Source organism: Dicentrarchus labrax, unplaced genomic scaffold, assembly GCF_905237075.1.
Source record: "Dicentrarchus labrax unplaced genomic scaffold, dlabrax2021, whole genome shotgun sequence".
Lineage (NCBI taxonomy): Eukaryota > Metazoa > Chordata > Actinopteri > Moronidae > Dicentrarchus > Dicentrarchus labrax.
This window is the reverse complement of record NW_026136702.1, coordinates 1,778,940-1,806,439: the sequence shown is the minus strand read 5'-3', so window position 1 is coordinate 1,806,439 and position 27,500 is coordinate 1,778,940. Positions and strand designations below refer to the sequence as shown.

General features: G+C 39.4%; 1 protein-coding gene across 1 annotated transcript in view; it reads left to right on the top strand.

Annotated features, from left to right (window-relative positions):
• Positions 1–27,500, top strand: part of LOC127373978 (uncharacterized) — a 423,284-nt gene that overhangs the window by 222,113 nt on the left and 173,671 nt on the right. Inside the window, exons 29-30 of the mRNA XM_051418866.1 lie at positions 796–969; positions 1,120–1,290. Coding sequence (XP_051274826.1) covers positions 796–969; positions 1,120–1,290 — 345 coding nt within the window. The remainder of the gene's footprint in view (positions 1–795; positions 970–1,119; positions 1,291–27,500) is intronic.

The window sequence follows — 27,500 nt, the reverse complement described above, 5'->3', positions numbered from 1 at the left end:
CCAGTTCAACACAAATTGTATTTACTTTGTTAGTTAACAGATAAACAAAAATTAAATAACACAATTACTCAAATTAGACTTCTTTAAAATAAAAATATTATAGTTGTAAACAAAAATGACCTTTACCAAAATTGGCAAAACAGTGTAGAAAAATAGACACTCATAATAAGCAAAATAGAATTGGCTATATCAAAATACTATTCAAAATTTAAATAATTCCAGGTCTCCTGTGAAATTCCTAGTTCTTACCCCTTAATACGATTTCTCTGTACTTATCAAACTCAGATCAAATATGCTACTTAACTGAAATCAAACAAAACAGTGGGCCCACACACACACACACGCACACACACACACACACACACACACACACACGCGCACACACACACACACGCACACACACGCACACACACACACACACACACACAGACACACACAAAAACAAAAAAAGGCCTGTGTGTTGCTCGGTGCGGTGCGGCAGGCAAATCCTTATCCTCAGTGACAATTAACAGTGACATAGAAAATCCAACTCACGGTCTGGAATAAGTCCTGGAGAAACAGTTAATGAAGAGATGAAGATGAAAGCCAACGGCAGCAGAAGTAAAGTCCTCCTCAGGAAGCGTGAAACAGTCCTTCCCGTTCAGCAATGGCGTCCTCTTGGTTCGATTCTCCCGCCCCTTTTTAACTCACTCCCTTACCTACGGCCAATTACCAACAGTTATTTGTATTACAAATTAACTTGTTTTAACCCCTGTACTTTTACACCAGACTACATGTTGTTCTGTGTGTTTGCAGGCTGTCAGGCTGTCTGATCACAGAGGAAGGTTGTGCTTCTCTGGTCTCAGTTCTCAGCTCCCAGTCCTCTAGTCTGAGAGAGCTGGACCTGAGTATGAACGACCTTCAGGATTCAGGACCGAAGCTGCTTTCTGTTGGACTGAAGAGTCCACACTGTAAACTGGAAACTCTCAGGTCAGAATTTGTCAACCTGTTCAACTGATAACCACTTTAAACCTGAATTATGTTGATGGATACAATTGTAATCTTCCTAACATTGTTGTTGTTTGAGTCTCTTTCCTTGAACATGTTTATTATGTAATGTGTTGTTTTGTGTGTTTGCAGGCTGTCACACTGTCTGATCACAGAGGAAGGTTGTGCTTCTCTGGCCTCAGCTCTGAGCTCCAACCCCTCCCATCTGAGAGAGCTGGACCTGAGCTACAATCATCCAGGAGACTCAGCAACAAAGCTGTCTGCTGGACTGGAGGATCCACACTGGAGACTGGACACTCTCAGGTATGAGGCGGATCAACACAGTAGTAGTAGTCAGGTGACAGAGGAAAGGTGATGAAATTTCAGTTTTTCTGGACCGATGTCTTGTTTCGACATTGGAAAATAGGACAGTGGTTTATCCTGATGGGTTGGCGAGCATCATGGCGGGTTGATATTTGTCAATGTTGTCACGCTGAAGGTTTGTGGGCTCATATCATAAATAGTTTGGGATATTTTGATGGATGTCATCTGCCATCAGCGTGTGTTACCTTTTAGTCCAGAAAAACTAAAGGCGTCACCTAAACTACAATTCAGTTCAGTTCAGTTCAGTTTTATTTGTATGTCACCAATTCATAACAGAAGTTATCTCAGGACAGTTTTCAAATAGAGCAGGTCTAGACCGAACTCCTTATAACATTATTTACAGAGACCCAACAGTTCCCACCATGAGCAAGACCTTGGAGACAGCGGCAAGGAAAAACTTCCTTTTCTGCCCTGACAGAGAGAGAGAGAGAGAGAGAGAGAGAGAGAGAGAGAGAGAGAGAGAGAGAGAGACTAGAAATGACTGATGATGATGATGAACATGAAGAAGATGATGAAAACGACAACAACGGTGGACAATAACAATAATAATAATAATAATAATAATAATAATAATAATAATATCAGTAATTTTGAGGCTCCACCAGGATCGATGAGAACCTGCGAGACGAGACACTCCGGGGAAGAAGTGAAGTTAGTAACATGCATTAATGGGACATGAATGAGTGCAGAAAGAGAGAGAGAGGAAGAGAGGAGCTCAGTGCATCATGGGAAATCCCCCGGTAGTCTAGGCCTATAGCAGTAAACTAAGGGATGGTTCAGGACTCACCTGATCCAGCCCTAACTATAAGCTTTATCAAAGAGGAACGTCTTAAGCCTACTCTTAAATGTGGAGAGGGTGTCTGCCTCCAGAACCACAACTGGAAGCTGGTTCCACAGGAGAGGAGCTTGGTAACTGAAGGCTCTGGCTCCTGTTCTACTTTTAGAGACTATAGGAACCACAAGTAGCCCAGCATTCAGAGAACGTAGTGTTCTAGAGGGGTAATAGGGTACTATGAGCTCTTTAAGATATGAAGGGGCCTGACCATGAAGAGCTTTGTAGGTGAGGAGGAGGATTTTAAATTCTATTCTAAATTACTACTGATGTGATCTCAGTTGTGTTTAATGCAGGGAAATGTATATTTGCTATGTTTTTTAGAAGATATTGAATTTTCCTGTGTTCTGAGCAGTCCTTGAACACCTCCTGCTGTATGTTTTGTTGTTTATTAGAGTATTCAGGTGTCAACCTGTCATTGTCCAATCAGGGTCTATTAGAGATAAGTATGAGGAAACCTACCGGATTCTGAGAGGATTAAAAAGAGAAACGGAGACGTAAAAGAGAGATAGAGAGACGCTCATCCGCTACGCCTGGTTCTGCTCCATCATACATTTTATCCCGCTCCACTCACCACTCCGCTCAAAAAAACAAAACGACTTCAACAATGTCGCCTTTTTCTTGTTCCACATTATCCCCATCTGTTACTTTTACAGGAATAGCACACTTGTACGACTTCTCAGTTTCTTTTCTGAAGTACACATTAAACTCCATAGTTTTGAAAGAAAATAGTGTGGGTGTGCGCGTGCAGGTGCAAAGACTGGAGCGACCTTTAAAAAAATTGCCGCTCAACACAAAATCCTTTTGCTCCCCGCTCCGCTCATATGGTCTGACAGGGACTAACGTTAGTTTCACAACTTTGATCATCCGCCACTGGACAGAGGTTGTGAACTAAACAAACAACGTTGCTATCCAGTGTGCGTGTAATCAAAAAGGATGGAGAGTGTTATTTTGATCGTGTGTTCTTTGCGTAATGGATGTGGAGAACTGTTCAATAACGTTTAAATAGTCAGAGATTATTTCCTTGTGGTTTGCGTAAAAGGATTTTGGAGCTAATAGAGTCGCGTGTGACATAAACGTAGATAGTGCAGTGACTCAGGTTCATGCCAGCTGAACAAATCTATTGCATTGTTATAGCGTTATTGTGAAGTTTAATTAATAGCGCATATATTCATCTGAGAACTGATGATGTCTGTGTGTTACAGACCCTGGCTGTGTGCACTGAAGTGTATATGACAATAAAGTAGTGAATCTCAATCTATTTATTTATTTTTAAAATGTATTTTAAATAGGCCTATAGGCTCATAGGTTTTTTGTCCAAAAATACCAAACAATTTTTTCACAGCACCCCCTGTTCAAAATGACTTCCAGCGGCCCTGGGGTACAAATTAGAGTTAGATTAGAGTAGCAAAATTCAACTGCTCTTAACTCATCCTATAGAATAACATTTATCAGTCATCAGCTCATCATCTGTGTCACCTGTATTGTTACCTGTGTTTGCTTTACTAATTGAGGCGCCATCTTGTGGTTACATAAAAACACAGCAATCCAGGCAACAGAACAGAAAAACTAAAGGCGTCACCTAAACAACAATTCAGTTCAATGTCACCAATTCATAACAGAAGTAACTACTGCACTCAGGTTCAACTCAAGGAGTGAGTAAATGTAAATAATAATAATGTAAAAAGGTAAACACAATTTCACAATCAACAAAAAGTAGAATCACAGTTCAGATTCATTCCAATATATAAAAGAAATAAAAGAACTGAAAGTGAAAGTGTTTCTTTACAGCTTATTGCTCTCTGATATCAATGTTGGTCAAAGTCCAGTCCAAAAGCTTAGTGTGTATCCATGTCCGTCCAAGTGTATTCAATGTGTATGTGCTACCCGGGTAGAATGTGTGTGTTTGTTTGTACGCTTGCTCAGATCTTATCTTCAGGAAGATGATGAAGATGGAGAATTCCAGATACTCTCTAACCCTGCCTCGCATCCCACAGGAAACCCAGAATGTAGATCCAGCAACTCAAAAAACCAATTATCTCTCATCAATTACTGTACAGTATCATATCTCTCTTTAACTCAAGTGTAACTTATAACAAAAGCAATGATGAACTATATCCTGAGACCTTAAAAGCTTAGACATCATTGTGTTTTGTTTCCTTTTTTACCCGTATTAATAAATCATGTTACACAACTTATCTCTAATCAATCATGTCTCTCATTCATATTCACCCTTATGTATTTTTAATCATCTCAACATGAACTGAAACACATTATTTATATCAGGAAAAACCCATATGTATACAAATCATGAGCATTAGCCCACATATAGCATATTTTTAACTCTGACTTTAACACTGAACATGGCGCCCAGAAATGTAAACATTAGCATTACACTAAAAATAAATGCATTTCTAAAACACAACTCAGCATATTAACTCATTTCAGTGTCTCCATAACATTTACAGTCCAATTGGTTTTTGTTGATAAGAAAATTGCTTAATCATAACCACACAGAAAAATTACATGTCTGCTAGCAACGTAGCATGCTAACTAGTACACTCTCCAGAGTCCTCAATCATATAAACAAAAGAAAGCAAATCCTCCGGTCGCAGCGGTCTGGCAACAACTTCGCTCCAGTACAGACTCATAAACATGAGAACAACAATATTTCTTCCATAAAATGGAATTAACTAACTTCACTCGTGAGTTGTTAGCATCGGGCTTAGCTGAGGTGTTTTTGATCCCAGCATGCAACGCTCACGTCTACTTGATTTACTACTTATCACATCCATAGTGCGCCCTCTAGCGGCTATTTTAGGCAACTACAGTCATCTTGAAACAGTTTCCCTCATAAATTCAGATATTAAAATCAAACTTATTAACTACAAATAATAGTTGGACTTTCATAATGTATGCTAACTAGCATTAGCTTCGTATGGACTGTTGCTAACTAGCATTAGCTTCTTATGGACTGTTGCTAACTAGCATTAGCTTCTAGTGGAAGTAAATGCAGAGAAATATTATATTTAGTCGGCTCTTACCAATTCACCTCCCATGTTAAACTGTTTAAAGGTAATCAATGTAAACATTCTGTTACAAATATAATACTGATAATAATAATAGATCATCAATAAGTGAAAATAATGAGCTGTAGCCATCGGCCAATAAGAAGAAGCTCCACTGAACTGAAAGACTATCAGCTGATTAATAATAAGTGCTCCATGTGAAGATGTAAGTCCATTTGTAGAGAATAAGCTCTGTGTATGAGAGCGATGTAATGTCCATGTTTCCATGCTGCTCTGACCCCCTCCTCCTTTCAGGGTGGAGCCTGCTGGAGTCCGATGGTTGAGACCAGGTCTGAGGAAGTGTAAGTGTGAAAACAAAGCAGCACACATTCAACCATCTTCACACTGTGACATCACTCATTCACAGCTCTGATGTCATCATCAAAGTGTCAATCAATGATCAGATGATAGATCAATAACTGCAGCTGTATTGTGTCTTGTTCTCTCCATCAGATTCCTGTGAACTCACAGTCGACACAAACACAGTGAGCAGAAACATCAAACTGTCTGACAACAACAGGAAGATGATTCATGTGGAGGAGGATCAGTCATATCCTGATCATCCAGACAGATTTAACTTCTGGCCTCAGCTGCTGTGTAGAAATGGTCTGACTGGTCGCTGTTACTGGGAGGTCGAGTGGAGAGGAAGAGTTTATATATCAGTGAGTTACAGAGGAATCAGCAGGAGAGGAGACAGTAGAGACTGTTGGTTTGGAGGGAATGATCAGTCCTGGAGTCTGTTCTGCTCTGATGGTCGTTACTCTGTCTGGCACAATAACAGAGGAACATCCATCTCCTCCTCCTCCTCCTCCTCCTCTGGTAGAGTAGCAGTGTATGTGGACTGTCCTGCTGGCACTCTGTCCTTCTACACAGTCTCCTCTGACACACTGATCCACCTCCACACCTTCAACACCACATTCACTGAACCTCTTTATCCTGGGTTCAGGTTCAGCTCTGGTTCCTCAGTGTCTCTGTGTCCTCTGTAGGAGGGAGAGAGAAACTTTCTCACTGCTGACCAGATAGTTCAGTCTGTACAGGATCACACACAGCTGATGTTAGTTAGTACCAACCTGATGTGTTTACTGTAATAGAGGAGGAAGAGGAGGCTGAAGGAAGAGAAGAGCAAAGGATGCTGGGATGAAGGGATCATGTGTGAGGGTAATGTGCAGCCTGCAGACGTAGAGATGAAAGAAATGATAGAAAGAATTGATCTTCTTCTATAACTCTGAGAAAAATGAACATTTTTAGGATCAAATGTGGCTGCTTGTTTTTCAAATCTTCTTCTTTTTGAAAGCACAGTTAGAGGGAAAGTGTTTTTATGACTCAAATATTAAAGTGTGAACAAATATTCAACTTTGAGTAACGTTACTACCGTTACTACCGTTACTACCGTTACCGACCCGCCGCTACCAAACTTTTGTTTCTGTGAAGAACAAATGCTAACGTTATCTTTCAACTATAATGTGTGCCACCAAACAAAGACACATACTCTCCACTAGAGCCGCTGACTGCTAGCTCAACGTCCCAAACAGAGAAGATCACAACAATAGCATGTCTTCATAAACCACCCTTGTTCGTCTTCATACAATATGTTGGGAAGTTGCAGTAAATATCAATACAATATGTTCTATATCCCTTTGTGTTGTGTCTCTCCTTCGTCTGTTAAGATAACTGAACATGTTGTGAGTCTCGAGGCATTGTCAGCCTTTATATCTCATTTGTAAATGCTTAATAAGCCATAGATAGTGCTCACTTTAGATCAGCTCGTGCAAAATACTTAATGAAGGAGTAGTAAGTGCTTTGTAACTGTGAATTCCTGCATTAATCACTGTTTATAGGCCATCATTAGAAAATGAAATTGTTGTGAGTTTTTATAGAACATCTGCTAACACAGTCACTAATCATTAATACATGTCTGAATAGTGGATGTGCAAGTGCATGCAGAAATGTACAGTACAATGAAGAGTAAAACATTTATAACTGTGATTATAAACCACATAGTAATGACTATTTACAGCAGAATCATGCTTTATAAATGATGGATTCAGTATTTACTTATCCATAACTAATGTGCTTATCAATGATGAATAAAACATGTTTAACTGTGTTTATAAACTACATACTAATGTGTATTCATGCGTTATAAATGATGATTTCAGTATTTATTCATGCTTAACTAATGCTCAATAGTGTGTACTCATTATAAAGTGTTACCCAGATTTATTAAAATATCATTCAATTGGTTCAATTCGTTCAAACATTAATGAGAAACAGGACTTTCTGACATTAATGGGTGTCAATCTGGTTAAACTTTAATAAAATGAATAAATCAACTTCAATCCAGAACTCTTGTGAGTCCGTTTAAGGAATAGATGAGAGATAGATTTGATTTCTGTTTTACAGAAAGAACATAATGGAGAAATATGTATTTTTTTGTGACGGTGTATCAGAGTTAAAAATTCACTATTAATTCTTACTTTTAATATGTATGTAACGCCCATTAGTTACACACACAGTGCAATCCCCAGTTTTACAGTTCAACAATGTGTAGAGCGATACAGCCGAGTAGATTTCAGATGTAGTTGCTTAGTTTCACCAGCAGGGTGCGCATTCATCCCACACAAACACTGGCAGCGCCTTAAGTATGGAGTTAGATTTGTGTCTTTATTACATGTGAGAAAATAAATGATCTGAGAGAAAAAGTTATCACACTGAGAGCAAAAAATAATAATATTTGAGACTAAAAAAAGTTTTGAGAGAAAGTATTTTCTCATAGAACATAAAAAAAATATAAATTTGAAATGTTTAAAATTATTTCTCTCTCAAAATGAATTAGCCATCATGCTAGGTAAACTTGCAAACTCATCGGTTTTCCATGCTGGGATTTAAAATAAAAACTAATTACCATGACAGTACAGGCACACACATATTGGTGGGTTGCTAATGTAAGAGTTAGTCCTAGACCTGCAGTTTACCTTGTCAGCTCTAGACCTCGGCTACATGCTAAAGAATATTTAGAATAATAATAATGTGTAGCTGAGTTTGCAAGCTACACATGCAGTGTAGCTAAACGTGTAGTGCAACAACCATACAAAGACTATTTTACACAAAACTAGGTGGGACACTTTCAAACGGTCTATCAATCACTGTCTAACGTTAGTATATAGGGTTGCCACCTTCCATGCAGACTAGCTGAAAGTTGTCCAGGAGGTTGTATACGATGAACAAAGGTAGAAACTAGCTCACTACTCACTAAATAAGGAGTGAAACTATCTAAATCAACTTCTGATCTGTTACTCTCTAACCTGTTAAACATCCTTTAATACCTCTGATCTGTTACTCTCTAACCAGTTAAACATCCTTTAATACCTCTGATCTGTTACTCTCTAACCTGTTAAACATCCTTTAATACCTCTGATCTGTTACTCTCTAACCTGTTAAACATCCTTTAATACCTCTGATCTGTTACTCTCTAACCTGTTAAACATCCTTTAATACCTCTGATCTGTTACTCTCTAACCTGTTAAACATCCTTTAATACCTCTGATCTGTTACTCTCTAACCTGTTGGGGCTACACAGTCGTTCCTATGATGGGAATGATTTTGATTACCAACCTGCTCAGCGAGCTACCCATCGAGTTGTGTGTGTCATCATCAGGGGCGGACTGGGACAATAATTCAGGCCGGGAGTTTGATCCCATCCCAGGCCACCACCACCAAGAGTGAGTTAGGTTGGGCGCCTACTGATGTAAGAGTGTAAAATAATAAAGCAAAGGCTCCACATGCGCCCACACACAGCTTTTTCTGTTTCTTTCTCTACAAAATAAATGTTTCTGTTGTGCTGCAATAACCTGAACTCAAATCACATCATTTCTATTCTATTTCATCTACTAAAATGAACCAGTGATTTATTTGAGATACACTACACTCTACCATCTAAGGAAGATAACACTTTAAAACTGTATCTGAGATGGCTGAAAAAGTGAAACAAACGCGCAACCGAGCGCAGGATAAGGACGAGGAGGAGACTAACCTGCTCCTAAAAGAGATGAAAGTGATCCAGGTGAAAGTGGATAATATTGAAAAACAGCTAAACAGCAAGGTAGATGGGCTCTACGTGTCGCTGGAGAAGATCCTGAAAGTTGAACTTCAGAAGTGTGTTAAAGAAATACAAGACAACATTGATTTGGAAATCGGCGCACTTAAGTCGCGTTTGGATCAGCTGGAGGAGAAAATGAATTCAAACAACTCCAGCGCTCCAAACAAATACGACCCTGATGTGACGATCGTCATCATGGGTTTACCATATAATGAAGACGAAGATTTAGCCCAAAAAGTAAAGCAAGTGTTTGAAGATGGCTGTGCTTGTGAGCAAATCCTGACGCCAGTGGCAATGCAGAGATTGCGAGCCAGAGGTCCGGGCCCCGGTGTGGTGAAAGTGGCTTTTGCTTCGGTGAGAGAAAAGGTGGCAGTGCTCCGTGGGAAACAAAACCTGAAATCCAACCCGATGTTCAAAAGAGTGTTTGTCCAATCTGCTAAGTCACACACGGATCGGATCATGGAATCAAACTTTAAAATGCTTCTGCGGGATCTACCAGTTGGAAAGGATTTATACGTGTCGGGAAACGGGAGGCTCATTAAACGAGGCGCACCTGAGGCAGCAACACCTGCAACAGGCCAGCAGAGTACCGGAGCATGGAGACGCTGAGGAGCTGTTGCCCAACCCGTAAGAAATGACTCATCCTGTTTGTCTCTTGTGCACTGGAATATAAATGGATGGACCTCTACAAACTGCGAACTCCGAAGTTTATTATTACAATCGCAAAATCCAGATATTATTTCCCTTAATGAGACACATTTATCCAGTGATGGTGTTATTGAGTTAACTGACTACACGTGGTTTGGAAACAACAGAAACAAACATATACGTGCCCCAAAGGGTTCAGGAGGAGTCGGACTCTTAGTTAAAAATGAACTTTTTGAATGCTTTAAAATAAATGTTGTGGATAAATCTGTGGACGGCATAATTGGAGTACGGTTTGAACATCGAGAGCTGCAGTATAGGATCGTGATTTTCTCCTGTTATTTGTCCCCAGAAGGATCTGTAAGGGGAAGAGACTGTAACACGTTTTTTAGTTGTTTACTAACTCAAGTTTATTCTTTGGATACAGACGCAATTTATATTTGTGGCGACTTTAATAGTCGTATTTCGGATAAAGAGGACTGTATTGGGGATTTAGACAATGTTCCACCGAGAGTGGCCTTAGATCGGTCACTAAATAGCCATGGTGAATCCTTCCTTGAATTTCTTAGGGACTCTAAATGCTGTGTTTTAAATGGCAGGAAAAATCTAAATGATGATAATTTTACTTCATATCAGTAAGAGGAAAAGCTGTGGTGGACTATATAGTCACACCCCATAATTGCCTTGAGTCTTGTCTTGCATTTAAAGTAATTACTGCTACAGACCTTATAGATCAAAATGCTGCAACCTGTATGAACCTTATTGGAGAAAGATATCACTTACCGGATCACTCACTTTTATTGTTAATATTTTATTACAGGGGTGGTATCTATGTAATATCTTCATGTGAACTTCTGTCATTTTAAGTGGAATGAGGAATTTATTAGAGTCTGACCAAATGTGTTGTTCAGGGAAGTTTAGTTTCCATAAGAGAGTTGATTTGGGAGAATTACTGTGATCTGAGCCCAGAATTTACTCAATAAACAACCAAACAGTGACAGTGGTGTCGATCTCAGTTATTAAAGTTAGAAATCATTAAGTCAGAGGACAAATACAACAGAACCAAAAAACTAAATAATTGAATGAGAAACACTTCACATATTTGTGTCATCCTTGCGCAAGGGCAGGGCCGGCCCAAGGCATAAGCGAACTAAGCAGCTGCTTAGGGCCCCGTGACCACTAGGGGCCCCCAAGAGCAATTAACTTAAAAAAGAAAAAAGTAATTAATTATTTTTTCCATGTGAGTGATGATTCATATATTATCAAATGTACATTCTTGTACAAAAAACTCAACAACAATATGATGTTAACAGAGTGTAGTTTCCTACTGCCTCTCTGCTCGAACTGTCAGAGCTCCGTTAGTAACGTGTGCAGAGCTCCCAACCGTGCAGTGCCGTGTGCACCGAGCATCCAGGAGCTACGAGCAGGTGAATGATGTCACAATAAAGGACTTAACGTTACCTTCAGGGGCAGAAAGAGGAAGAGGAAGGAAGAGGAAGAGGAGAAACAACGACAAGATAAAGGTATGTCTTGGTAATGTAACATTTGGTGTCAAGGAGATTTTGAGAAGTTCCCTGAAATTAGGAAAGTCCCTAATTATTGTTGATATTTATTATATTTAGTTCCAAATACGTTAGCTTATAATAGCAAATTTACTAGCTAACATTAGTTCAAAACGTCTTACTACTTCTCTCTTATGGGTTAGATATAGGATTATATAGGTTAGATATAGGATTATATAGGTTAGATATAGGATTATATAGGTTAGATAGGATTATATAGGTTAGATAGGATTATATAGGTTAGATAGTTTACTATTCAAGCTAACATTGTTGTGTTTGTGTCATACTTTGAATAAGTTGATTCTCAGTGTATTTATATTATTCTGGGTCGCTTTTTGGCATCAAAACAACGTTTGATAGCAAATGTTTAATAACCAATATGGTTTTGCATTAATGAATTAATTTAGTTAACTTATAGTTTGAGGTATGTTGTTTGCAATTGTTTGCAGCAGAGCACAGTAATTTATGTGAGTAAATAAACATTCCTTTTACATCAACTCCCTATTATGCTCATACGTTATCTGAAACTTACCCAGGAGCACTGTTAAAGTATTTAGGAGGAGGCACTGACTCAGCCCAGGGGCAATCCACCTCCTCAGGAGCAGCCAAGGCTGATCAAACACTGTCATCATATATATTTAATTTATAGTCAAATTACCTCATTAAGATAAACTAATATAAGATATAATCATATGACAAGGGACATGTTTTTAGACAAATCCATATCATTTCAAAACTTCAAGCAATTTTCAGTTGTTCCACTGGCAGTTTGTTTTCTTATTACAAGCTATAGCTGTACTGTTTTATTTAGAAAATAAGCTGCATCATTTTCAAGTGTAATATGACTATAACATGGCTAGCTTTTGTTTTTGTTGTTTTTCATCTCAGGTCCATCTCTATCCTCTGCTCCATCCACTGTGCCCACTGTCCCTTCTGTGTCTTCTGCAACCTCAGCTGTTCCTGGTCAGTTAACAACAGAACAACCTTTATAATTGCTCAGTGCACTGCAGAATATTCTGAGATGAATAATTTTGTCCAAAAATATTATTTTAATTTCCCTATAGGTCCTTCATCTTTGGTCATGGAGATTGATGTGTCTTCTTCAGCATCCAGTTTGGAGCAGGGATCAGCAGCTCCGCCAGTTGACCCAGCTGAGTGTCCCTCTTTCCTGTCAGACTCAGAAAGGACTGAACAGGTATTAAGAGGGCCACTGCCTACAAAAGGACACATTCACATTCCCAAAAAGACATTACACATACAGACACCTAGTAAATGGGGAAAAAGTAAAGTGGAGCTGGCTCACATATTCAAAAAGTAAAGATGCAGTCTATTGCTTCTGCTGCAAATTATATTTACCATTTGTGTTACATTTTGTTGATTTACATCCTTATTTAAGTATTTGTCTGATATTTTTTAAATTTATATTTATTTAATACTGTCTGTTTTTGTACATTTGGTGTTGCAGTTTATTTAAAAAAAAAAATAAAGCAGATTGTGTTTACAGTAAACGATTAGTTTATTTTGTTACTACTATTGGCCTAGATGACATTCGGTATCCCACTTAGTACTATATCACTTTGAATAGTGTTAACCAACCCCAGGCTGCTCTTGTAGCTGAATTTGCTACCATTTCAGATTAAAAACCATAGATGGGTAAAACATGCCGGGCTGAGGTTTAATGTATTGATTCTCTGTGTGGCCAGTAGGGGGAGTTGCTGACTTTGCCAAATATTAATTGAAAGATTTTTCTGTAAGTCTGCAAATCTGGTGTCTGCTTCCATGGCATTAATCACTGTGGATTACAATCTAACTACAACAAAAAGTTCTCACATTTAGTTTTACAAGTGATTACAGTACCATCTTAGTATAAAGGAGATTAGGCTTGGAGGGTAGACATGAGTATAAGGAAAGACTGAGCATTAATACAGTACAGTAACAACAGAATACAAAATAATAATGGATGTGTTAGCTAAGCGAATACTTTACTAGTGATTTAGCAACAGCCTGATAAAAACATGATGATTCTTACTTCCAGAGGACTTGGTGGCTGTTGTGCTTCTTCCAGTGGTCTCTGTAATGCCTGCAGCTGATGAGCTTTCTCCAGATGTAGATGGTGCAGAAGACACAGAAGATGCAGATGGGAGTGACTCGGTGCTTGTATCATCTGGTGCAAGCAAACATATCATGTAATGCTATAATGTGATGTATTTGATGTATTCAATGCAAATATTATGAGCTGGTTCACGTTAACACTTTACATAACACCCTCAACACACACACGTTACCCTGAGAAGATGAGGGTCACCTGGTAGCCCCCCCTCTTAACTTATATGTTAGGTTATAATATGGGATTTGGTTCTTCAGATCCAGGTCACCAGTGCACTGGATCAGATCATAGATAGACTGTACATTTTTGAATGACAGACACGTACAGGGTAGTCTCTGCTTCTCTGATGGGTTTCCGAGTTGTGCAAAGAAAACTGGGAGCAGCTGACTGGCTCGTTTATTCTGTTAACAGAATTTTCCTCTAATAAACACGCCAACTTTCTAGTCTCCAAATGTTAAACTTCTTTGCAATATTTCTAACTTTTATTTTATATTAAAGTGCGTTTCCACTCAAGACTTTCTATATGCGTAGGCTGTGAATGTCAAGACTGAAAACTTACCTGTCTCGCCATCAATATCCAGGCTGTCCGCCGACCTCCTCGGAGTTTCAGGCTCCTCTTCGCCTGCTTCGTAGCTATCCAGCAGCTCCAACGGCTGACAGCTGGGTTTATCGCCCATAACACGGCTAAGCTCGTTATAAAATGGGCAGGTGATGCGACCGCGACCGCTTCGGTTATTGGACTCATTTGTTTCTTTAAATTTAGCTTTAAGGCTCTTCACCTTCCTTTGGCACTGCAGCCACGTTCTCCTGTGTCCCTGTTCTTACATTTCCTTTGCTATTTCTTCAAAAACGGAGCGGTTACGGTACGATCCTTCTAGTTTTGCTTGAATTGAAGTATCTCCCCAAATACTAATTAGGTCTAACACCTCACTCTCCCTCCATTGACTTGCTCCATCACTGTTCTCCATTTTGTAGGCCTAGTCAAGTTTTTAATTTTACCGTCTGTGTCGAGGGCGAACTCGCCGGCGCATCACTGTGACAAATGTCGATGTAGATTGACGTAAAAGTCGCATCAAATCCAGCTTGGTTGTTCACACTGCGGCCGCATTGAAAACAATCAGACCTGGATCAGATTCAGGACCACATATGGAAGTGGTCTAAATCTGATTTGAGTGTTCACACTACTTCTGAAGAAGTCTGACCTGGTCTGAAGTCTTGACCCCAAAAAGATCCGATCTGGGCCACTTTTGCCTGCAGTCTGAACGTGGTCCTAGATACCAGTAAGCAGACACATGTTGGACCCTCGGTCATGTGATGGGACGTTTACATCTCAAATAAAATGTAACATCCAAAGATAATTAAAATATGGCTTAATGTGCTTAAAATGCACAGATAAAAGTGCTAAATCAACACATTACACAGTTCAGTGTGTAACAATTATACAAACCAACATATTACACAGCATTGGATTCAGTTTGCAGCATTAAAATATCAAGCTAATGGTTGTAGCATTAGTGAATGGCGTCTGCCATTGTGCTAGTTAGCATCTTCAGCTAGCGCTTAGCATGGTAAAGACGATCGCTCACCGATGCGTTTCCTTCGTGAGGGAGACGTCAGGTCTCTCCGACTGCACTCTCACAGGTCCAGGGCTCCACACTGGATTATTTCAATCAGTTTTTAATCAGTTTTCAACAACTTTTATCGCTTTATCTTCACGAGGTAGGAATCGTTGTCGACGCGGGGTTTCCTCTCTGTTCTTCCAGGAGCTCAAGGTGACGTGAACTCTGCTCCGTGCAGGTCAACAGTCCGAGCTTCTTCCTGATTGGCTGACAGCGCGTCTCCAACCCATCTCCTTCAAAATAAACTTCCTATTTATTTTCTCTTTATCTCAGTTGAATTGCTTTTTAGACAAATATCAGTTTTTAATCTTTAACATTAATAACGTACTTCATGAATTGACTTTTTAATATAGATTTTTAACCTTGGTTACACTTACTTTTAATATGTATTTGTGAATTTGATTCATTTTCATTGAGTCTGAATTTTATCTCATTGAGTTATTTTTCATTTACTGTTATTTTGGTTTATTTCCAGTGGAAATTGAGTTTTCTGAACTTTGTCCTTCCGTAACTCCCGAACTTCCGTAGTTTCTTCGTTTGTGTTGTTTCTGTTTAGTCACCCACCCCACACACACATTTTTTACTCTGTTTAACCTATTCTATATAGTTTATATAGATTTGTTATTAAAAATAAACGTTTTCTGATAAACTGTAACAGCTCTTTTAGTAATTGTTTTATTTTTGTAATATGCACATTGAGTTACATATACTCTGTAATGTTTAAACTAATTTATCTATATGTATTTTCAGAAAGATAATGAAATCACACAGTGTTGTTTTGCATTGCTGAGGAAGCAGAGGTGCAGGAAAAAAAGAGCAGAAGGAAATGAATGTGCTATATTGTCTTCTGCAGGAGCAAATAAATGCTGGTTAACAGTTCTGTGAGTCGTCCTCTGTTTATGCCCAATCCACACACCTGTTACACATATAAAATAAAAAGTTTCTGAATGACATCACATTGGAGGAGCGAATTATAAACTCACATATACAGTATGTATGTATAAAAGTTATTGTTTACTTTTACATAGTAATTATCCAAATATTTGAGAGGTCTTATGGCTTTCTTGTTTGTTAATCAAAGTCAAAGAGAAATTATAATTCAACAAAATACAGATGAACATTAGGTTTGAAGCGTTCCAGCCTTATGGATATGATATTTGCCAACAAGACACATAAGTTTCATAGCAGCGTTAATGGGTTGTGAGTCAATATTACAATTTAGAAAGAAGACCGTGTCACCTCTGTGCAGTTCCATAAAGTCACCAGCAGGTGTCAGCCTATGAGCAGTGTATGGGAGGAGGGCGCTGTTGTAGTCTGAACATTGACAGTATGCTGTATATTAGAGTCTGACTGCAGATTAATACAACACGTCAAAACACAAGTTTTTCTGTTAAATCGGGGGTTTACAGACGGGAAGATGAATTCGGGGTCCAACTGAAACACCTCTGAGCTCTAATTCATCTGTTTATCTTGTCATCCTGTATGTCTTTCTGTATTAAACCCTTTTCAGTATCAATGTTTTTCATCCTGGGACTCTTCACTTGACAGCATTTTTTTTTGGGTTCTGGGACATCTGGTTTTGGATGGTGTGTGTGTTTGGTTCATGGAGGTCCTGTTTGTCCAGAAAGTGGCAGTGTTGCTGTGCAGCAGGGTTCGGTTTAGACCGTGAAGGCAGCAACAAGTGGACGTGGCCTTTTGGATGTAACATAATGAATTTCATGTCCTCCTCTCTGATATTGTCATTTCCTCTATGTGAGAAATGTGCTCCAGATATTCTTCCACTGCTAGCAGGCTTGGGTTGCAGGCTTTTGTGTGGCTGCTTGGCTGTACTTGACTGTATAATTTCTGCTAGTGGTGGACTGTGTTGCTGTTCTCCTTTCATTGTTATGTTGTAGAAAAAATAAAATAAAGTCAACTCAGCTCTGACTCTGTGTCCAGTATGAGATGGTACAATATGCACAGTAAAAATAACAAAGAAATCAAAGAAACAACTTCTTGTTCCAAAGATATTTGACTATCAGTCAATAACAGCTCACTCACAGAGCTGCACTGAGAGGAGGAGCAACACTGAAAGAGCTTCAGTGACACATTTCCTGAAATGAAAGTGTAAGCTTGTCTGAGCGACAGCAGAGCTGCAGTGGAGACAAGTCTCAAAAAGTAAGAAAAGAAATATCAGTCAGAACTGAAATCAGTTGTTTCTCCTGCTCAGTGTATTTTTATTTTTTTTTAAACTGATGTATTTTAAAATGTATGAAATTCTTAAAGTACATAGAACATAATCCCTCTTGGGTTAAGTATTTAAAAAAGGGTACATTCATTCACATCACTTCCTCTCAATTAAGGTATTAACTGATTACTGAATAGTTGATACATGGAATTGTGTAAAACAAAAAGAATTACAGTCTCTACTCTTACCTGTGATGATGAGCGGGACCAGCGAGGAAGACCTGGTCAGCATCCTACAAGGACGAATGTTTCACCTCTGCCAAACCATATATGATGGCCATGACATGATTACCAGTCAATACGTCAACAATTAACGTGAATGTGAAATAGTGTCCCAGAAATACGGTCCTAGGATTGTGGTCCTGAAAGTGCAGCCTCTGGTACTGAATATTGACTAAAATTCTCCCTGTTTAGATTTTACCCGTGGCACCACTAGCAGTCCAGTGTTATTATTATATTATTCAATGTGTGAAGTGACAGTAATGAAGGAATCACAGGCTTGCATTGTTGTCACTGTTTTATGTCATCTTTTTGAATAACTAGTAAGGAGGTAATAGCAAAATGTCTTATAAGTAACTGGCAGCAGGCTGAAATTGCTCAAAAGGTGAGGTTTAAGGTCCAGTGTGTAAAATGTAGGAGGTTTGACGAACTAAACACTGGCTTTAGAAAGGTCCTTTCACACAGTTTCACAGCCACCGTAACCCTTTGTCACTCCCAGGTCTTTGGGACATTTCACGAGGACAGGATCAAAAGAAGTAGCATCAGTTTGGTCTACTGAAGGTCATGGGACGAAAATAAAAGAAACTTCTCTCACTGTATGTTCTGCATTTTTGATCATATCGTAAGAATAACCGAGACTGTTGTCTTAATGCCGTTACCTAAATTATTTCGACGTTATTTTCGCACAAATATCTGTGCTTTCTATCGCTTAAATTATAAAAACGGTCTTGCTATCTAAGTTTCATGCGCTTACTTACTTTAAGGGGAATGATCAGTTATTATTAATATTAAGATAAGATAGATAAAGAGGTTTTATTTGTCACACCGTTATACATAGTACAATGCACAGTGAAATGCATTCTTTGTACCTGCAGCCAGTAGTAAAGAAAAACAAAATACTACTACAGTAAAGCAGTAGTGATTGCACATAACACACAAGGTAAACAATGTAAGTGTAAATATAAAACTAAGAAAAACATAAAATAAAATATAGACTGTAATATAACATATAAAATATAGACTGTAAACTCCAAGTGTAAAACTTAGAGGGGGGTAGCTCGTATATACACACACACATTTACAGTATTGAAAGCAGCTATGTGAGTAAAGTACAGTGGTGCAGTGTTTTATTTTTTTTTATGTCCGGTTAAGGCTCAGAGTTGAGCAGGCGGATGGCATGTGGATAGAAACTCTTTTTCAGCCTCTCAGTCTTTCCTCAGGCATCGGAAACGCCAACCTGATGGCAATAGAGGGAAGAAAGCGTGTCCGGGGTGACCGGGCTGTTTGAGGATCTTCTTCGCCCTTAACCTGCAACGTTTGGTGTAAATGTCCAGCAGGTTGGGGAGAGGGGTTCTGATGGTCCGCTCTGCAGAACGGACCACCCTTTTGAGGACCATGAAGTCCTGCCTGGTGCAGTTTCCCATCCAGGTGGTGAGGCTCACACACAAGATGCTCTCGATGGTACAGGTCTAAAAGTTCCTGAGCACCTTGAGAGGGAGCTTAAAGTCTCTGAGGCGTTTGAGGAGGTAGAGACGCTGTCTGGCTTTCCTCACAATGGTGTTCAGGTGATGAGTCCATGACAGGTCCTGTGAGATGGTCACTCCCAGGTATCTGATATTGTCCACTCTTTCCACCTCAGAGCCACAGATAGTGAGTGGATGGAAGTCCCTCTGCTGTTTCCTGCTGAAGTCCACAATCAGTTCCTTAGTTTTGCTGACGTTCAGCAGGAAGAGGTTCTCCCGACACCAGTCCTCCAGGTGGGGGACCTCCCTCCTGTAGGCTGTCTCATCGTCGTGGGAGATTAGTCCTACAACAGCGGTGTCGTCAGCAAACTTGATGATGGTGTTGGTTCCTGCCTCAGCCTTTGTTTGTATTTAGGCATGAGAAAAACAGCGGCGTGATCCGAATTTCCAAAGGGGGGAGAGGTTTCGCTTTGTAGCCTTCTTTGAATGGAGAATAGCAGTGGTCTAGGGTCCTTACTCCTCGGGTGGGGCAGTCAATGTGTTGAGTAAACTCCGGTATCACCTTTTTCAAGTTAAAGTCCCCGGCTACAATGAGGGCCGCTTCACGCTGGCTAGCCTGAAGGGTGGAAATCGCCTCATGTAACTCGGATAGTGCAGCGTCCGTGGCCGCCTGGGGTGGAATATAGATGGCGCTGATGATGACCGAAGTGAACTCATGGGGCAGGTAGTGGGGACGGCATTTTACAGTTAGGAGCTCCAGGTTAGGCGAGCATGAGTGTTTGAGAGGGACAATGTTCCTGCTGTCACACCAGTTGTTATTAACCATAAGGCATACTCCACCTCCCTTTGATTTCCCCGACTCACTCGTTCTGTCCGTGCGGTGAACTATAAGGAACTCCGCAGGTTGAATGGCGAAGTCCGGTACGAGAGGAGTCAGCCATGTCTCGGCGAGGCAGATGATGTTACAGTCCCGTATGTCCCTCTGGTACTGTATCCTGGCCCTGAGTTCGTCCAGCTTGTTCTCTAGTGACTGGACATTGGCTAGTAAAATACCAGGCAGTGGCGTGTGGTGTGCTCTTCGCCTCAGCCTTTCTCTTCTGCGTGACCTGGGGCTCCCGCGTCCTCCTTTGTTTGTGTCGGCTCCCTGGCGCAGGATGTCTGGGGGCCACGCCAGGTCGGAAGAAAGTGGTCGTATAAAAAAGTTTGAGTACTGTAATCCAATGTTTAAGAGTGCCTGTCTGTCATAAGTGATATGACACAGGGTAGGTGGACTAAATAAATTAAAAATTAAAGCAAAAAGCACTATATACAAGGAAAGTGTCGGAGCAGGTACGACGGCTGCTGACCTCACCGGCGCCATCTTGAACTTATTATTATTATTATTATTATTATTATTATGCGTCATTGCATACCTTCCCAACATCAAGACTGCTGCAACTCACACATGACCAATGTAACAAAACAACGTAACAAGACGAAACAGACAAGTCACAGATCCTATTGGAAGTTTCAACTTTGCACAAAAAACAGTTGCTAAATTTCCTCCAGAGAAACCAAGAGAGAACTTTTTCCTGTTATTCCTGAGTACATTTCAGAACCTGCACTTTCTTTTACTTGTGTAAAAGAAGTTGAATCAGTACTTTTACTGTTCTTTATTTATATAGAAATGATCTAAACAATGTTACAAAGTGCTGTGACAAAATAAATGAGATAAAAGCAAACAAACAACAAAGTATAAACATAAGTAACCAAACAAAACACAGTTAAAATACAAGAATAAAAGAAAATAAAACAAGCAACAACACCAAGAATTACATATCAATAATAATAATACCAATACTACTACTAATACTAATAATAATAATAATTAAAGCTGCAAGCAGCGAGGAACGGGCCCTCACTCTCCACGCAACTCGGCGTGTGCTGCGACCGTCACTGAAAATGACCATGAAATTCAAAATGGCCGACTTCCTTTTGAGTTTGGGTTATGGGTCCAAGAGGCTTTTTTGCTTGTCGATCATGGTTCACATATGTACCAATTTTCGTACATGTCAGTCATAAGTGTCTTGAGGGCTGATTCTGGGGGGCGTGGCTAAGCCATTTTGCGACCCCCATCTACGGACCAAGACAATACCTTAGCCTTCGCCACGACTGAATTTTGTGCAAAGTTTCATGAGTTTTCAGGCATGTTTAGCCCCCAAAAGTGTTACAATGTTAACAGGAAAGCTGTCACCGCGTCGCCATGGCAACAGGGTTCCACACAAATATTTAAGATTCACAAGATGTCATCGTCATCGTCCTAAGGGACTTCTGACAGAATTTCAGCTGGATCTGGTCAATCTGCTGGAAGATATACATAAAAGTATAAAAATGACATTTCCTTTCACCACTAGGTAGAGCTCTCACTATTAGTGAATATTATCACATATATGTGTTCAGGGCAGGACTTGAGATCGGATCATTTACGCAGAAGTTATGACAAATCCCTCTTTCATGGCGAGTCATTGAAATTCCACGCCACAGGCACGCTGTTCGACGGAATGTCGTAAATATCACAACTGGATCTAGACCTTCTCTATTTGAAAAGTGTCCTGAGAAAACTTCCGTAATGAATTGGTGCTATACAAATAAAACTTAATTGAACTGATATGAATACTCTCATTTAAATCTAGTAACTACAGTACACCATCCACTAACCTTAGATGTGGCACTATACACCTTTTAAATAAAACATGTAAAGCTTTATTATTTGATGATTTCTGTGACCAGATCTTTATCTCAGTGAGACTGCCTGATAAAATGAAGATTACTATGTTATTAATATGTTATCATATTAGGTCATGTCCCCTGTTACAGTGAATGGAAACTTGCCCCCACAGAAAGAGTTGTTTTCACCTTTGAAATGAGCCACAACTTAACCGTGGGCACAGCCTGCTCCATGAACACATAGTCCTACACCTCTGCTGATAAGGTTTTATACCATCTATTAATGTTTGACTTGTTGTTCCGGGTTGTTGGTTCCAAGGTTCAGAGCTGCTCTGTGATCATATTTCCTTAAAGAACACTTCAGTTTGAAGATGAGTACAGAGAGTTGAGACTGTATGTGAATCAACAGACCTTTGAAAAGCTCCTGCTGTCAGTTACATGTTTGTTCTTTCTCTGGTTGGTTTCCTGGTTGAAGCTGCTCATTAATTCCACCTTCACTCATCAGCTCCATGCAGATTATTTCCACCATCAGAAGGTAACGTAACCAACAGTTTCCATCATGTTTGTGCAGTGAAACTGATCTGATAACAGTAGAGATGGTGCTAGTAGTGATGTGCTGTGGTGCTTTGTTGACTGCAGACTGTAGAGTTTAGTTGAGATGACTGCAGTTGATTCATTGTGGTGCTGTTGTAGTTCAGTGTCTAATATTTGATCTCCTTCATTTACAAACGTATACAGAGGAGCAAACAATATTAGAAATAGCTGAAGAATAAAATGTGATCCAGTACATCAACACCATGAAACTAAAGAATGAGCACAGATTGAATCAACTGCTGCCAGTTTCACAAAGGTTGGATTTATTACAGGACTGTTGTATTCTGTCAGCCACAGCATTAGAGACAATAACATGAATGTTCGCTGTGTACCATCCATTGTTCCACTCATGCTCTGCTAGCTCTATGTATAAATCTTATTACAACATCAGCATCTTTATATGATATTCATATAAAATAAATCTTACATTATATAAACTACACAGTCAATCACTGTCATCAATCACAGTACATTCTGTTTGTGGATAATGGAGTATCTTTATCACAGTGAGTCTGCAGATATTACTTGGACACTGTCATTGTCTCAGTTATTAATATTTTATTGTAGTTTGTGTGTTAATGTGCAACATGGACGTTCAACTAGTTCAACCATAAAATAATAGAAACTAACATCCTCATCATACATCACTGATTAAAGAGCAAAGGTCAAACTGAGATAAAGTTAACAAGATAACATTAAATATGACTGCAGTGACTATAAAAGAAAAAAGCAGATATATTTGATCTGATTTAAACCCTTTTTCCTAAAATTATGTTAATATTTGATTAATCTACAACAGCTAATATGTTTTATAAAAGTCTGTCGGCTCGAACAAACAATGAACACAATCAGGACAATTAAGTTCCCTTAAACATATTCAACAAAATAGATGAGAAGGTTAAAAAGTATTTTCTGGTTCAACAACTTCTGTCTACACTCATATTTATAGAATGATTGAATCAGTATCTTCATGTACATTCAGTCAGTTATTATTATAAATACACGTCATGACTTCACTTTTATTAATGAATGAAGTCAAACTGAGTCCAATCTCAGACAGTCCCTCAACATGACTCTTACATGAGTTTGTATTTTATGAACTATCTTATGAACCTGTTGTTTTACTCCACAACTACTTGAAGGCAGAAAGACTCTGACTGGATGTGGATCTAAATTCACCTGTAGTGTATTTTCTTTATTCTAGCACACAGCAGACTAAAAGTATGTCTTGCTCCATATGAGCTCTTTAGTGGACAACAAATACAACTGGATAGAAGTAGTTTCTGAAACCTTTATCCACAGTGGAAATCTGTAAAATAATGTCTTACTTTGGTTCCATCTGGTGGTACAATGAAGAATGACAGTGTGATGTAAAGCTTGCTGTAATGAATGAACATGTTGTTGTGTCTGTGTGAAGGTGTGGGCTCTGCTATGGATCAGTGTGAGGACAGAGAGGAGGGAGTCCCTCCCTCTAAAAGCACTCTGTGTGGGGAACATGACACAAGGACCAAAGCTCAGAGGTGAGATGAGGATCTCTAACTGTCCATGACTCTTCTCCATGTCACAAAGGCTTTGATTCTCCATTTGAAACAAAGACATTTATCTGAGCTAAAGTACGTAGTTGTCAGTATTCAAACAGGGCTGGACAATCTGATCTCAAATCAGTATCAGGAGAAACATTCAGCTTCATAATGAGAAATGTAACAGTAACATGTGTTTGAATCAATCAGAGCAGATTTCCTTCCTCATGTTGCTCACTGCTGATGTTTGTCCTGATTCATTCCAGTCTGACCAGTTCCACATTCTGCTCTTCTGGACTGGACTGGGAGCTGATTGCTCTCTGGTTAGATGTTGTAGCTGCTCTCACTTTAATTATATGGAATTCAGACAGTGTGTTGAAGTGTGTGACATCAGTAAATTGTGTTCAGTAACACGTCCATAATGTCAGTAATTGAAGACATTGTTCTTATTGTCCAGCCCTGTATTCAAACATTTCAAATTATACATCATTTCACAAAGTCTTTGATTCAGTGAGAATGTTTCTGAATATGTGAGCTTTAATGAATTTCTTTCTATCAGGATCCATCAGAGACCAGACTGTCCTGAACCTGAACCCAGCTGTGTGTCCATGAAGAGTGATCGCTCTATGGATGATCGTATATTCTTCAAAGATGGCCGCCACTCTGTTGATCAAAGGTGAGGATTTCAAACTGATGGTGAAAATAAAATGATGTGTTTTTATCAGACTCTTAGTTGTGAAATCTCTATTTTTAAATGTTTTAAATGTCTTTTAATGGACGGTGATGGTTTGTGTCTGATCAGCTCAATTTACAACAGCCTCAGTTTCACAGTGAACAAATAGTTGCAGCAGTTTATAGAAACTCACTGCTTTGACACCACGTCTGTTCCTCTTTTTATCCTAATTGGACCGATATGATCACTCCACTCCATCATTTTCCCGCCTATACTATGCACTGAATACTATGGGGTGCCGTCTGTAAAGCGGCTCACGCTGAAAATAACAGCAACATTTTGTCACATTTAGCATCAAACAATGTTTAAAAAACTGGTAAGAATTTTTAGGGTCACTTTTTTGCACATTTACAACAATATTTGTCAACTTAGAGATATTTTAAATAGTTAAATCCAAATATTAAATGTTACACCTAAATGTTAAATCTAAATTCTAAATCTAAATCAAAATCTAAATGTTAAATCCAAATGTTAAATGTTAAATCTAAATGTTTCAGGTGAAACTAAATATTTAACTAATATGCAAATTCAAAATGTCGGTAACCGGAAGTACCAAAATAAAAGCTCGAGGAGGTCAGTGTGTGTTTATAGTGTCAAATAACAATAAAGACCACCGGGGAAATGGACTCTTGGACATGGATTATCGTGATGATAACTACCTAAAATAATAAACACATTTGGAGACACAGCTTTTTTGACAGACATTTTTAGCCAATAAGTATTAAACTAACAAGGTAATGTGTCAAAAGGCGACCTTTTTTGTTATTTTCTCAAAAGGAGGACAAATGAGTGTCAGGTTTAAGGCTGCGCCTGCAGCCCGACAGGGCATTTAAAAGCCGGACAGTCCGGTCTAAAGCCGGACGAATGGCCACCCTAACTGTGACTGATCTGTCTTGTTCACTTGCATAAAGGCCAACAAGAGCCTACCCCCACCCGCCACCACCAGGTACTGTCGGCCATGGTCGCTCTGCGAAAATGTCCAACAAGTCGGCGTTAGCCTGGCGGCTATACAAAAATTTTCAACAGCGACAGCAACCGCCTCAGGGTTATAAGTCCCGCACCCTTCATAAAAGTGACACTAAAAACTCAAAGCACTCTTCAAATACAGTTTCTCCAAATGTGTTTATTATTTTAGGTAGTTATTATCACGATAATCCATGTCCAAGAGTCCATTTCCCCAGTGGTCTTTATTGTTATTTGACACTATAAACACACACTGACCTCCTCAAGCTTTTATTTTGATACTTCCGGTTACCGACATTTTGAATTTGCATATTAGTTAAATATTTAGTTTCACCCGAAACATTTAGATTTAACATTTAGATTTAGATTTAAGATTTTGGTGTAACATTTAATATTTGGATTTAACTATTTAAAATATCTCTAAGTTGACAAATATTGTTGTAAATGTGCAAAAAAGTGACCCTCAAAAATTCATACCAGTTTTTTAAACATTGTTTGAAGCTAAATGTGACAAAATGTTGCTGTTATTTTCAGCGTGAGCCGCTTTATAGACGGCACCCCATATAATACAGCTTTAAAATACACAGTGAAACATGTCTAAATCAAACACTGACTTTATAGAAATCCTAACCAAGAACTCTCTGGGTACAAATACACTGTGTACAGTCGGTGTATTCAGTCACTGGTAGGTTTTGTCTCAGTGTGTTGTGGGTGCAGTGCAGAACTGATCCTGTTTTTCTATCAGGAGGAAAAAACCTGAACCCAGCTGTGTGTCCATGAAGAGTGACCGCTCTATGGATCATCCTATAGAGTTCAAAGATGGCCGCCACTCTGTTGATCAAAGGTGAGGATTTCAAACTGATGGTGAAAATAAAATGATGTGTTTTTATCAGACTCTCAGTTGTGAAATCTCCAGTTTTTAAACCTTTACTGACTCAGATGAAGTTCTCTGAGCACCAACACTCTTTCAGCAGCAGCTGCCTCACACTCACACAGTCAAACACATTCACACTGGGAGCTGCCCAGTAAAACCAGTCTGATACAAGCAGACACTGAGCAGCTACACTGGAGCAGCTGGAGGTTCTAGGTGCCTTGCTCCAGGGCACTTCAGCAGTGTACAGTGAGGGAGGGAGAGCTATATGGAGGGGTTGGTGAGAGCTGTAGGGACTGAACCAAACTGAGCTGTTGATTCTCAGTGGGATCAGCAGGACTAGTAAACCTTTACCACTACAGGGAGTCATCAGATTCACTGTTCACATCCAATTATCACTTCATGGACCTTTACCTTGTGTTTGTGTCTGTGTGGACAGACATAATGTGAGCTCATTCTTCATGATTCCTCCACAGAGTGGACCAGGAGAGCTCAGAGGTTCCCAGTGGTCAGTCTGCCCAGCAGCATCAAACACATCTGGACTCCATATTTATGGTCTGTACATGGACAACAACTACTTTTACATCTATTGTGTTCACAATAATCTCCATGCTGCACTTTTTAGACCAGTGGATTGTCAGTCTGTCCAACATGGATCTGATGTTTGCTTCCATGATTTGACTTTGATTGAGTCATTCATATAATATTCTGTTCCAGCTGCTGGAGGACAACATTGTCACTTTTATGAAGAACGAGCTGAAGAAGATCCAGAAGGTTCTGAGTTCAGATTACCCAGAATGCTCAGAGAGTCAGAGGGAGGATGAGGAGGTGTTGGATGGTGAGGATGAAGAGCAGAGGAGGAGCAGCAGAGAGGCATTTCTGAAGATCACAGTGCATTTCCTGAGGAGAATGAAGCAGGAGGA